Genomic DNA, 16898 nt, shown 5'->3' with positions numbered 1-16898 from the left:
TTTAACTAACACAGACTCCTTTACTTTATACACTGACTTCTTTACCTCATACACTGGCTCCTTTACCTCACCCATACTCCTTCACCCTGCATACTTTTCCCTTTACCTCACAGCTCTGATTTAATCACCCTTTTTTTTTACCTCATGCTCTGACTCTGTTGCCTCACAATTTGACACCTTTGCCTTACACCCTATCTTCTTTACTTCATGCTCTGTCTTCGTTACCTCACATGCTGATTCCTCTACCTCACACACTGTCGCCTTTACCTTTTCATCACCTTTATCTATCTATCTATCTATCTATCTATCTATCTATCTATCTATCTATCTATCTATCTATCTATCTATCTATCTATCTATCTATCTATCTCACACTCTTACTCCTTTACCCCATACTCTAAACCTTTATCTTACCCTCTGAGATGGTACAATGTGTGCACTGTTCCTGAACATTGAGACACAAATACATCACACACACACACACACACACTCACCTCCTGACCTTTTTACATCCTCTGTTCCCAGAAACAAACTCAATGGGTGTGTGTGTGTGTGTGTGTGTGTGTGTGTAGAAGCACGTCACAAAACCCAAACAAATGTCAGATGTTAATGATGGGAAAAGGAAAACAGGGCGACGACAGGAGGAGGATGTTCTAAAATAAACGTCTTATAACGTGTCCTAGACAACAGAATAACTTTATTTATCTGATTGTTTGTTTAAAAGTGTTCGGACAGATGTAAAGTTCAAACCAGAGAGACACTCACAGATGTTATTATTATTATTATTATAATTATTATTATTATCATCATAAATAATAATAATAATAATAGCATTGTTGTTTGTTTATTTGTTTACTCAGTGTGGTCTATTAGGTTAATAATAGCAGAAAATTTAAAAGACATTAAATGAAGAAATGCTCAGACGTGGAAAAGGAGACGAGACTTTATCTGTCTATATCGTGTTGTTTTTCTGTTTGTCTCCACTGTTTATGTTTCCACATTGAGTAATTGAGAGGAAATTAAGTTATTCTTTCCATCTGCACACTTAAAGCAATGGCACACACACACACACACACAGAAGAGGAGGATAATGTGGTTTGTGTGATTAAATGACTTTGTTGTAAAGGTCAGTGAAGGATGTTGATGAACCTGCAGGACACGGACATGTACACGCTGCCGCCGTGTGGTGATTAGTACACGTATGATCTTCATCATCATACAGGTGTGCACAGGTGTGTGTGTGTGTGTGTGTGTGTGTGAAACTCAGGTTCTGTTCAACACGGAACATCAAGTCCTGCTGTAAAGACCTGACAAAATCCTTCATCTTCTACTTTAACTTCCTGTTTAAACACCTATAACGTCTGTGTGTGTGTGTGTGTGTGTGTGTGTGTGTGTGTAACTATACTATCAGTTTAGATGTTATTTGGTAAAATTATAATATGCTTAATATTATAACTATTTTTCTTTGACCATAAACATGTGTAGAGGTCAGAGAGAGAGAGAGAGAGAGAGAGAGAGAGACAGAGAGAGCGATGTGTATATATATATATATATATATAGAGAGAGAGAGAGACAGAGAGAGAGAGAGAGAGAGAGACAGACAGACAGAGAGAGCGATGTGTATGTATATATATATATATATATATATATAGAGAGAGAGAGAGAGAGAGAGAGAGAGACAGAGACAGAGACAGAGACAGAGATAGATTCCCAGTCCTTGATTCCAATCTCTATTGCCTCTCTCTCTCTCTGTTCCCCTGCCTGTCTGTCTCTCTGCCCCCTCTATCTCTCGCTGTCTCTCTCTCCCCCTTCCCCTCGGCCTGTCTGTCTCTCAGTGTTTACAGACTCAGTGGGATGTTCAGGATGTTCAGAGAGAGAGAGAGAGAGAGAGACATATGAAAGCAGCTCCTCCAGCCTGGACAGAAGAAATCCTGCACTTCTGAGTGGACTCTACACTTTTTTTTTATTTATTCTTCCTCTGCTCTCTTTTCCCCTCCGCGTGCATTCTGGAGCAGAACAGAAGAGGAAAAGAGGAATAAAGCTCTTTAATGGCAGTGTAGAGAGAGAGAGAGAGAGAATTCACACTAACTTTAGGGACAAATCTCAGCTCTGTAGTGAGACTGCGCTGTTTATCTGCAGATATTCTCTCATCATTCCGCGGATTTCTGACAGATTTGATGAGTTTAATCTTATATTTTCGTGGCGTTTTAGTGATTCTTATGTAAATAAAAAGTGAGATCTGAGAGGCGCCTCTGCACGGAGCTGTGCAACTTCACTGAAGCCACGCTTGACTTGACTAGCCTGAGCTAGCTAACCCCGTTAGCTTTAGCTTTAGCATCGGTGAAGGAATAAGTGCGTGAAACCTCTGTCATCGTTCACACACCGCAGACACTGTGACCAACATCTGTCTTTTATTCGCGTTATTTCTCTAAGTGTGTGAACGACTGCTTCGGAGGAGGGAATAAAAAGTTTGTGAATCCTTTTGTCACTAGCGAAGTTAGCTTAGCGCTAGTTTGTCCTTTTGGCTTTGCGAGCTATCCAGGGAGGCATTTTATCCTCTCTCTCCGGCGAAAATACAAAAATACTCCGGTCCAAGATGAAGATTTTGGAAAGATTAATAAGCCACAATGCCGTCCTGGACGGCCGGGAGTGTTGTGACGGCTGTTCTGAGTGAAGCTAAGCTAAAACAATCACAGCATGCTAGTCAGTTATGCTAGCTAAGCTGGATCACGGCTTTAAGTTTCCCCCTCAGCGACTTTGACTTTTTTACTTTGTTTTCTTGTTGTTTTGTGTGTAAAGCAGTTTTTTTTTGAGCAGAAGGAAGGTTGTGTGTGTGTGTGTGTGTGTGTGTGTGTGTGTGTGTGTAAAATGCAGCTGTGGAGTTTGTTGTGGTGTGTGTTGGTGTGTGTCGGAGTGAGAGACTGGCCGAGGAGCAGTGCTGAGAGTAAGTCTTTATATCCAAATTACTCTTATTATTAATGTACATTTAATACATCTGTAATGATTATTAGTGATAAATGTTGTGCATTTCTCTGGACCTTCTCTTCCTACAGGTGTGTGTGTGTGTGTAATAAACACACAGCACTACTTCCATGAAGTGTTTCGCGCTTCGCCGCTGTTAAAGTTTAAAGATTAAAATAAAAATAAATCCTGAAATGATTTACACCAGCTCTGAATTCATCAGAGAAATATTTACAGCTTTTAAAACGATTCACAGCTCTCTCTGGGCAAATAAAACATGTAGAAAATATTCTCCATGATAAAAAAAAAAGATGATATTATTGATGTATTTTATTTAGTGTGTCCAGATAAATGCTCTGTAGTGTGTGTGAAATTCAGCAGTGTGTGTGTGTGTGTAATGTGTCCACACTCCCATTGGAAGTCTCTGCACTAAGTCACGTCATACTCACATAAAGTTCAACTTTTCTCCACATTGTTGCGTCACCGGACACGCCCACATTTAGGCGCTATAACGGTTACTGTCACTCACAGCGTTGGAAGCCATTAGCTCTCACTGAATATTCACAATCTCAGCAAGCTTCGTTACTGCAACATGCTGTATAATCGAACATAAGATGTGTGGGGTGGAGGTGCAGAAGTGTGGTTGAGGTGTGGGGTGGAGGTGCAGAAGTGTGGTTGAGGTGTGGGGTGGAGGTGCAGAAGTGTGGTTGAGGTGTGGGGTGGAGGTGCAGAAGTGTGGTTGAGGTGTGGGATGGAGGTGCAGAAGTGTGGTTGAGGTGTGGGGGGGAGGTGCAGAAGTGTGGTTGAGGTGTGGGGTGCAGAAGTGTGTGTGTGTTCTCTCACTGAAGGCATTCTGTATTAGATGGAATTAAACTGGGCCGTGCTTTGACCCCTTTGGGCCGAGTTCAGGTCCAGAAACAGAAGTGTCCTTGTCTTGAGCTCTTCACACCACCGTGGTCACATTTTACATGCAGATCTTTATTTATCTGTGTCCACTCGTCTGTTCTTCTGCTCATCTGTATGGTCATTGATTAGATTAGTGTGCTGCCGGTCTTCTCTCGTTCCTGACCCCACTTCTGCTTTCACTCTTTTGTTCCCAGTTTGTCCGAGCAGGGACATCAGGAACAACGTGACTAACCTGCGCCTTCTGGAGAACTGCACGGTGATCGAGGGCCACCTGAAGATCCTGCTGATGTTCCACACCAGAGCGGAGGACTTCCGGGGTCTGAGCTTCCCCAAGCTAACCGTAGTGACCGATTACCTGCTGCTGTTCCGCGTGTACGGCCTGGAGAGCCTGAGTGACCTGTTCCCCAACCTGACCGTCATCCGAGGAAACAACCTGTTCTTCAACTACGCACTGGTCATCTTCGAGATGCTGCAGCTGAAGGAGATCGGACTGCACAGTCTGATGAACATCACCCGCGGCGCCGTGCGGCTGGAGAAGAACCCGGACCTCTGCTACCTCTCTACCCTCGACTGGTCCCAGGTCCTGGACTCTGTGGAAGACAACTACATCTTCGCCAATAAGAACGAGGGAGAGTGTGGAGACGTGTGTCCGGGCATGGCCAGGGGCAAGACCATCTGCCCTCAGACCACCATCAACGGGCAGTTTGGAGCACGCTGCTGGACACAACGACACTGCCAGCGAAGTGAGTACTGTGTGTGTGTGTGTGTGTGTGTGTGTATAGTTGTTACCTGTTGCTTTGTTCAGTGGACTGTTATCTTGTGTAGTTGTGTGTAACATGACTTCATGTGTGTGTCTGTAGTTGTGTGTTTGTGTAGTAATCTGTTTGTTCACTTCATATCTTTGTTTGTTTCTGGATTTTCCCACTGGTCTGCTGATTTATGTGTCCACTTCATTCGTCCACTCGTCCATTCAGAACTAAAAGTGTTCTTGGAACCACGATGCCTGAAGTTCCTGAGTTTCACGAAACGTTCCTCACAGGGAAACGTGCCTAATAGTTTCCTGAAAAAGTTCTCTCTCACACACACACACACACACACACACACACACATACACACACACACACACTCTGGTCTGAATGATTTCCTTCCATTATGTGGCCTTTTCCTGTTCGGAGGTCATGTGGTGACAAAGAACATAAACACATCAGTCACTGATCACACACACACACACTGTATACACACACACTGAACACACACACTGTATACACACACACTGTATACACACACACTGAACACACACTGTATACACACACACTGTATACACACACACTGAACACACACACTGTATACACACACACTGTATACACACACACTGAACACACACACTGTATACACACACACTGTATACACACACACTGTATACACACACACTGAACACACACACTGTATACACACACACTGTATACACACACACTGAACACACACTGAACACACACACACTGTATACACACACACTGAACACACACACTGTATACACACACACTGTATACACACACACTGAACACACACACTGTATACACACACACTGTATACATACACACACTGAACACACACACTGTATACATACACACACTGAACACACACACTGTATACACACACACTGAACACACACACACTGAACACACACACACTGTATACACACACACTGAATACACACACACTGAACACACACACACTGAACACACACACACTGAACACACACACTGAACATTCACACACTTTACACACACACTGAACACACACACACTGAACACACACTGAACATTCACACACACTTTACACACACACTGAACACACACATTGTACACACACACTGAATACACACACTGAACACACACTGAACACACACACACTGTACATATACACACACTGAACACACACACTGCACACACTGTACACACACACTGAACACACACACACTGTACATATACACACACTGAACACACACACTGCACACACTGTACACACACACTGAACACACACACTGAACATTCACACACACTTTACACACACACTGAACACACACACATTGTACACACACACATTGTACACACACACTGAACACACACACTGTACATATACACACACTGAACACACACACACTGAACACACACACTGAACATTCACACACACTTTACACACACTGAACACACACTGAACACACACACATTGTACACACACACTGAATACACACACTGTACACACACTGAATACACACACTGAACACACACTGTACACACACTGAATACACACACTGAACACACACTGTACACACACTGAATACACACACTGAACACACACTGTACACACACTGAACACACACTGTACACACACACACACACACTGTACATATACACACACTGAACACACACACACACTGAACACACACACTGAACATTCACACACACTTTACACACACACATTGTACACACACACTGAATACACACACTGAACACACACTGTACACACACACACTGCACACACACACACTGTACATATACACACACTGAACACACACACACACTGAACACACACACTGAACATTCACACACACTTTACACACACACTGAACACACACACATTGTACACACACTGAATACACACACTGAACACACACTGTACACACACACACTGCACACACACACACTGTACATATACACACACTGAACACACACACATTGTACACACACTGAATACACACACTGAACACACACTGTACACACACTGAATACACACACTGAACACACACTGTACACACACACACTGCACACACACACACTGTACATATACACACACTGAACACACACACACTGAACACACACACTGAACATTCACACACACTTTACACACACTGTACACACACACATTGTACACACACACTGAATACACACACTGAACACACACTGTACACACACACACTGCACACACACACACTGTACATATACACACACTGAACACACACACACTGAACACACACACTGAACATTCACACACACTTTACACACACACTGAACACACACACATTGTACACACACTGAATACACACACTGAACACACACTGTACACACACACACTGCACACACACACACTGTACACACACACTGAACACACACACACACTGAACACACACACACACACACACTGAACACACACACACTGTACACACACACACTGAACACACACACACACTGAACACACACACACACTGAACACACACACACACTGTACACACACACACTGTACACACACACACTGAACATTCACACACACTGAACACACACACACTGCACATACACACACGTACACACACACACTGAACACACACAGACACTGTACACACACACAAACACTGAACACACACACTGTACACACACACACACACACACTGTATACACACACTGTACGCACACACACCGTACACACACACACCGTACACACACACACTGAACACACACACACTGTACACACACACACACTGTACGCACACACACTGCACACACACACACACTCACTGTACACACACTGAACACACACACGCTGAACACACACACTGTACACACACACACACTGTACACACACACACACACTGAACACACACACACACACTGTACACACACACACACACTGAACACACACACACTGTACACACACTGAACACACACACGCTGAACACACACTCACTGTACACACACTGAACACACACACGCTGAACACACACACTGTACACACACACACACACTGTACACACACACACACACTGAACACACACACACACACTGAACACACACACACTGAACACACACACACACACTGTACACACACTGATAACATTAAACAGAAATACAAATAAAACACTAGTTACATATCTAAATGTAGCTGTTCCACAACTCTCTCTATCTCTCTCTCTCTCTCTCTCTCTCTCACACACACACACACACACAGAGAGTGAGTGTGTGTACACTGAACTTCCCTTATGTTATTGTGTAATAAACATGTTGTAGTAGTTGGGTGTGTGTTGTTTCTGTTCTCTGTTTGTGTGTGTGTGTGTGGGGGGGGGTATAAGGGTGGGTGTGTGTGTGTGTGTGTAACATATATTTTCTCTGTCTCATATCTGTCTCTGTCACTCATTGTCTCTCTCTCCACCCTCCACCTCTCCTCCACTTGCCCCGCCCCCTGCAGTGTGTCCGTCAGTGTGTAAGGCGAGGGCGTGTACGGTGGACGGTCAGTGCTGTCACACTGAGTGTTTGGGAGGATGCATGAAGCCGGACTCTGCAGCAGAGTGCATTGCGTGTCGTCACTTCCTGCACGCGGGGGTGTGTGTGGAGGCCTGCCCCTCTGGCTTTCTCTCCTTTAAGGGATGGCGGTGTGTGAGCTCCGCCTACTGCCACGCCCTTCATATGCAGTGCTCTGGCAAAACATCAGACCAAGCCTGCAACTCCTACGTCATCCACCAGGGGGCATGTGTTCCTGAGTGTCCCGCAGGGTACACCACCGTCAACTCCACAATGTGAGTCCCACACACACACACACACACACACTCAGAGCACACGATGTTGAAGGGAATGTTCATTCTGAGGTCACGTTCTACAGAATGCGAGGTTTCAGAGAGTCTCCAAGTTTTCTCAGAAGTTTCTTTATTGGTTAAACATGCTGTATCAGCTGGATCTCATGTCATGTGTGTGTGTGTGTGTATGTATGTGTGTGTGTGTGTGTAGGCTGATGTGTACACCGTGTGCAGGAATGTGTCCTAAAGTGTGTGTAGGAGAGAAGACGGTGGACTCTGTGACCACAGCTCAGGGACTGCGGGGCTGCACGCTGCTCAACGGCAGCCTCACCATCAACATCCGAGGAGGAAGTAAATAATAACAACGATGATGATGATGATGATGATGATAATAATAATAATAATAATAATAATAATAATAATAATAATAATGATGATGATGATGAAGGTAACAGTGAGGAGGAAGTGTTAGAGAGACACTCTACAACCTGAACACTTAGATTCAGCATGACTCCATCATCATACTGTGATTGTTACAGTAACACACCTGTAAATACATCAAAAACCATACACACATTGTGTGTGTGTGTGTGTGTGTGTTTAGATAACATCGCAACAGAACTGGAAGCTAATCTAGGTCAGCTGGAGGAAATCACAGGATACCTGATGGTGCGTCGCTCCTACGCTCTCGTCTCTCTGTCGTTCCTCAGGAAGCTGCGACTGATCCGTGGAGAGACACAGGAGAGGGGGTAAGACCAAGTGTTTTGATTGGCTCAGAGCAGAAGGGGCGGGGTGAGGATCACACTCATTTGAAGCTACATTTATTGGTGCACAGGGTTTTTATTATTCCTGATGGATTATTAAAGTCTCTCTGCTTTTTCCCTTTTTAAATAAAGGAATTATTCCTTCTTCGCACTGGACAATCAGAACCTGCGCCAGCTGTGGGACTGGTCAAAACACAACCTGACCATCCTGCAGGGCCGCATGTTCTTCCATCACAACTCCAAACTGTGTATGAGTGAGATACGCAGGATGGAGGAGGTGACGGGGACGAGAGACAGACAGCCCAAGAACGACATCGGCTTCAAAACCAACGGAGACCAGGTGTCATGTGAGTTATCACACACACACACACACACACTCTCACTCCTACACTCTCTCACTCCTGCACTCTCTCTCTCTCTCTCTCTCTCTCTCTCTCTCAGGTGAGTACCGGGTGTTGAAGTTCACGACTATTCGGACTCTTCCAGATAAAATCATTATAAAGTGGGAGCCGTTCTGGCCGCCGGACTTCAGGGACCTGCTGGGCTTCATGGTTCTGTATAAGGAAGCGTAAGTCATGACACATTCTAGTTATATAGGAATCCAGGCATTTTACAAATCATTTCCAAGTTAAAAGAGGAATCTGAAAAGTTGAACACAGGAACTTTAACCTGTGAGTGAACACGCTTCAGGTTAAGTCTGTAGCTATGTTGTTAAAGTGTGTGTGTGTGTGTGTGTGTGACGGGATTCATGCAGGCCATACAGGAATGTGACGGAGTTTGATGGGCGAGGTGCGTGTGGCTCTAACAGCTGGGTGATTGCAGATGTGGATCCTCCTCATCGCTCCAGCGATGTCCGACAGCAGCTGGAACCCGGGTTCCTCATCATGGCCTTAAAGCCCTGGACTCAGTATGCCATCATGGTTAAAGCCCAGCTCTCCACCTCTGACGAGCACCAGGTCCAGGGGGCCAAGAGCCAGATCATCTACGTCCGCACCAACGCCACCAGTGAGCCGTTAGCTTAGCGCTAACCTGCCTTTAAACAATGCAGATGAGCATCAGTGACACACCGATAAACAGCACATGTTACATGATCTCCCTGTCCTTTCAGAACCCTCTGTACCTCTGGACCCGATCTCATCGTCCAACTCGTCCTCTCAGATCATCCTGAAGTGGAAACCCCCAAATGACCCCAATGGCAACATCACACACTACGTAGTGTCCTGCCTACAGCAGCCTGAGGCCAGTGAGCTCTACAAGTTTGACTACTGCCAGAAAGGTGTGTGTGTGTGTGTGTGTGTGTGGGTGGGTGGGTGATCAGAGGTGTGTGTGTGTGTGTGTGTATGTGTGTAACACCACACGTATAGTGTGGATACATTATACGAAGATTATAAAAGAGGAAATATCACTCCACTTACCTCAGTGAGTAAAGGTGTGTGTGTGTGTGTGTTAGGCATGAAACTGCCATCTCGAGCCCCCACACAGCTCGACAGTAAGGAGGGAGAGAAGTGGAACCAGACGGAGGAGTCAGGACTGGGGGACAGCTGCTGTCCATGTCCTAAAACTGAGAAACAGCTGAAGAAAGAGGCGGAGGAGAGCGAGTACCGCAAAACCTTCGAGAATTACCTACACAATGAAGTCTTCCGCATCAGGTACTGACCACACACACCTCTCATCACCTACACACACACACACACACACCTACACACACTAGTACACAGTGACACACACCTGTACACACCTACACACACACACCTCTCATCACCCACACACACACACACACACACCTGTACACACCTACACACACTAGTACACAGTGACACACACACACCTCTGATCACCTACACACACACACCTCTGATCACCTACACACACACACCTCTGATCACCTACACACACACACACACACCTCTGATCACCTACACACACACACACACCTCTGATCACCTACACACACACACCTCTGATCACCTACACACACACACACACCTCTGATCACCTACACACACACACACACCTCTGATCACCTACACACACACACACACCTCTGATCACCTACACACACACACACACCTCTGATCACCTACACACACACACACACCTCTGATCACCTACACACACACACACACCTCTGATCACCTACACACACACACACCTCTGATCACCTACACACACACACACACCTCTGATCACCTACACACACACACCTCTGATCACCTACACACACACACACCTCTGATCACCTACACACACACACCTCTGATCACCTACACACACACACCTCTGATCACCTACACACACACACACCTCTGATCACCTACACACACACACACCTCTGATCACCTACACACACACACCTCTGATCACCTACACACACACACCTCTGATCACCTACACACACACACACCTCTGATCACCTACACACACACACACCTCTGATCACCTACACACACACACACCTCTGATCACCTACACACACACACACCTCTGATCACCTACACACACACACACACCTCTGATCACCTACACACACACACACACCTCTGATCACCTACACACACACACACACACCTCTGATCACCTACACACACACACACACCTCTGATCACCTACACACACACACACACCTCTGATCACCTACACACACACACACACCTCTGATCACCTACACACACACACACACCTCTGATCACCTACACACACACACAAACCTCTGATCACCTACACACACACACACACCTATGATCACCTACACACACACACACACCTCTGATCACCTACACACACACACACACCTCTGATCACCTACACACACACACACACCTCTGATCACCTACACACACACACACACCTCTGATCACCTACACACACACACACCTCTGATCACCTACACACACACACACACCTCTGATCACCTACACACACACACACACCTCTGATCACCTACACACACACACACACCTCTGATCACCTACACACACACACACACCTCTGATCACCTACACACACACACACACCTCTGATCACCTACACACACACACACACCTCTGATCACCTACACACACACACACACCTCTGATCACCTACACACACACACACACCTCTGATCACCTACACACACACACACACCTATGATCACCTACACACACACACACACACCTCTGATCACCTACACACACACACACCTCTGATCACCTACACACACACACACCTCTGATCACCTACACACACACACACACCTCTGATCACCTACACACACACACACACCTCTGATCACCTACACACACACACACCTCTGATCACCTACACACACACACACCTCTGATCACCTACACACACACACACCTCTGATCACCTACACACACACCTCTGATCACCTACACACACACCTCTGATCACCTACACACACACACACCTCTGATCACCTACACACACACACACCTCTGATCACCTACACACACACACACCTCTGATCACCTACACACACACACACCTCTGATCACCTACACACACACACACCTCTGATCACCTACACACACACACACCTCTGATCACCTACACACACACACACCTCTGATCACCTACACACACACACACCTCTGATCACCTACACACACACACCTCTGATCACCTACACACACACACACACCTCTGATCACCTACACACACACACACACACACACACCTCTGATCACCTACACACACACACACCTCTGATCACCTACACACACACACACCTCTGATCACCTACACACACACACACCTCTGATCACCTACACACACACACACCTCTGATCACCTACACACACACACACCTCTGATCACCTACACACACACACACCTCTGATCACCTACACACACACACACCTCTGATCACACACACACACACACACCTCTGATCACCTACACACACACACACCTCTGATCACCTACACACACACACACCTCTGATCACCTACACACACACACACACACACCTCTGATCACCTACACACACACCTCTGATCACCTACACACACACACACCTCTGATCACCTACACACACACCTCTCATCACCTACACACACACCTCTGATCACCTACACACACACACACACACCTCTGATCACCTACACACACACACACCTCTGATCACCTACACACACACACACCTCTGATCACCTACACACACACACACACACACCTCTGATCACCTACACACACACACACCTCTGATCACCTACACACACACCTCTGATCACCTACACACACACACACCTCTGATCACCTACACACACACACCTCTGATCACCTACACACACACACACACCTCTGATCACCTACACACACACACACACCTCTGATCACCTACACACACACACACCTCTGATCACCTACACACACACACACACCTCTGATCACCTACACACACACACACCTCTGATCACCTACACACACACACACCTCTGATCACCTACACACACACACACCTCTGATCACCTACACACACACACACCTCTGATCACCTACACACACACACACCTCTGATCACACACACACACACACACCTCTGATCACCTACACACACACACACCTCTGATCACCTACACACACACACACCTCTGATCACCTACACACACACACACACACACCTCTGATCACCTACACACACACACACCTCTGATCACCTACACACACACACACCTCTGATCACCTACACACACACCTCTCATCACACACACACACACCTGTACACACCTACACACACTAGTACACAGTGACACACACACACCTCTGATCACCTACACACACACCTCTGATCACCTACACACACACACACACACCTCTGATCACCTACACACACACACACCTCTGATCACCTACACACACACACACACACACCTCTGATCACCTACACACACACACACCTCTGATCACCTACACACACACCTCTGATCACCTACACACACACACACCTCTGATCACCTACACACACACCTCTCATCACACACACACACACCTGTACACACCTACACACACTAGTACACAGTGACACACACACACCTCTGATCACCTACACACACACCTCTGATCACCTACACACACACACACACACCTCTGATCACCTACACACACACACACACACCTCTGATCACCTACACACACACACACACACCTCTGATCACCTACACACACACACACCTCTGATCACCTACACACACACCTCTCATCACACACACACACACCTGTACACACCTACACACACTAGTACACAGTGACACACACACACCTCTGATCACCTACACACACACACACACACCTCTGATCACCTACACACACACACACACACACCTCTGATCACCTACACACACACACACACCTCTGATCACCTACACACACACACACCTCTGATCACCTACACACACACACCTCTGATCACCTACACACACACACACCTCTGATCACCTACACACACACACACACCTCTGATCACCTACACACACACACACACCTCTGATCACCTACACACACTCACCCCTCTGATCACCTACACACACACACACACCTCTGATCACCTACACACACACACACACCTCTGATCACCTACACACACACACACACCTCTGATCACCTACACACACACACACCTCTGATCACCTACACACACACACACCTCTGATCACCTACACACACACACACACCTCTGATCACCTACACACACACACACCTCTGATCACCTACACACACACACACCTCTGATCACCTACACACACACACACCTCTGATCACCTACACACACACCTCTGATCACCTACACACACACACACCTCTGATCACCTACACACACACCTCTCATCACCTACACACACACCTCTGATCACCTACACACACACACCCCCACACACCTCTGCTCACCTACACACACACACACACACACACACACACACACCTCTGCTCACCTACACACACACACACACACACCTCTGCTCACCTACACACACACACACACCTCTGCTCACCTACACACACACACACACCTCTGCTCACCTACACACACACACACACCTCTGCTCACCTACACACACACACACACACACACCTCTGCTCACCTACACACACACACACACACCTCTGCTCACCTACACACACACACACACACACCTCTGCTCACCTACACACACACACACACACACCTCTGCTCACCTACACACACACACACACACACCTCTGCTCACCTACACACACACACACACACACCTCTGCTCACCTACACACACACACACACACACCTCTGCTCACCTACACACACACACACACACACCTCTGATCACCTACACACACACACACACACACACCTCTGATCACCTACACACACACACACACACACCTCTGATCACCTACACACACACACACACACACCTCTGATCACCTACACACACACACACCTCTGATCACCTACACACACACACACCTCTGATCACCTACACACACACACACCTCTGATCACCTACACACACACACACCTCTGATCACCTACACACACACACACCTCTGATCACCTACACACACACACACCTCTGATCACCTACACACACACACACCTCTGATCACCTACACACACACACCTCTGATCACCTACACACACACACACACACACACCTCTGATCACCTACACACACACACACACACACACCTCTGATCACCTACACACACACACACCTCTGATCACCTACACACACACACACACACACACCTCTGATCACCTACACACACACACACACACCTCTGATCACCTACACACACACACACACACACCTCTGATCACCTACACACACACACACACACACCTCTGCTCACCTACACACACACACACACACACCTCTGCTCACCTACACACACACACACACACACCTCTGCTCACCTACACACACACACACACCTCTGCTCACCTACACACACACACACACACACACACACCTCTGCTCACCTACACACACACACACACACACACCTCTGCTCACCTACACACACACACACACACACACACACCTCTGCTCACCTACACACACACACACACACACACACCTCTGCTCACCTACACACACACACACACACCTCTGCTCACCTACACACACACACACACACACACACACACCTCTGCTCACCTACACACACACACACACACACACACCTCTGCTCACCTACACACACACACACACACACACACCTCTGCTCACCTACACACACACACACACCTCTGCTCACCTACACACACACACACACACCTCTGCTCACCTACACACACACACACACACACCTCTGCTCACCTACACACACACACACACACACCTCTGCTCACCTACACACACACACACACACACACACCTCTGCTCACACACACACACACACACACACACCTCTGCTCACCTACACACACACACACACACACACACACACACACACACCTCTGCTCACCTACACACACACCTCTGATCACCTACACACACACACACACCTCTGATCACCTACACACACACACACACCTCTGATCACCTACACACACACACACACCTCTGATCACCTACACACACACACACACACCTCTGATCACCTACACACACACACACCCCTCTGATCACCTACACACACACACACACACACCTCTGATCACCTACACACACACACACACACACCTCTGATCACCTACACACACACACACACACACA

At 47.0% G+C, this 16898-nt stretch overlaps 1 protein-coding gene across 1 annotated transcript in view; it reads left to right on the top strand.

The window, feature by feature from the left end:
- Positions 1-1840: 1840 nt before the first annotated feature.
- The window catches only part of insra (insulin receptor a), a 34602-nt gene continuing 19544 nt past the window's right edge, over positions 1841-16898 (top strand). The window contains exons 1-10 of the mRNA XM_058394528.1: positions 1841-2944; positions 4062-4610; positions 8107-8434; positions 8643-8782; positions 9036-9180; positions 9328-9542; positions 9637-9763; positions 9950-10200; positions 10304-10471; positions 10646-10844. Of these exons, the coding sequence (XP_058250511.1) occupies positions 2869-2944; positions 4062-4610; positions 8107-8434; positions 8643-8782; positions 9036-9180; positions 9328-9542; positions 9637-9763; positions 9950-10200; positions 10304-10471; positions 10646-10844 (2198 nt within the window). The 5' untranslated portion in view covers positions 1841-2868. The remainder of the gene's footprint in view (positions 2945-4061; positions 4611-8106; positions 8435-8642; positions 8783-9035; positions 9181-9327; positions 9543-9636; positions 9764-9949; positions 10201-10303; positions 10472-10645; positions 10845-16898) is intronic.

Source organism: Hemibagrus wyckioides, linkage group LG07 (genome assembly GCF_019097595.1).
Source record: "Hemibagrus wyckioides isolate EC202008001 linkage group LG07, SWU_Hwy_1.0, whole genome shotgun sequence".
Taxonomy (NCBI): Eukaryota; Metazoa; Chordata; class Actinopteri; order Siluriformes; family Bagridae; genus Hemibagrus; species Hemibagrus wyckioides.
This window is presented reverse-complemented; position numbering and strand designations above follow the sequence as displayed.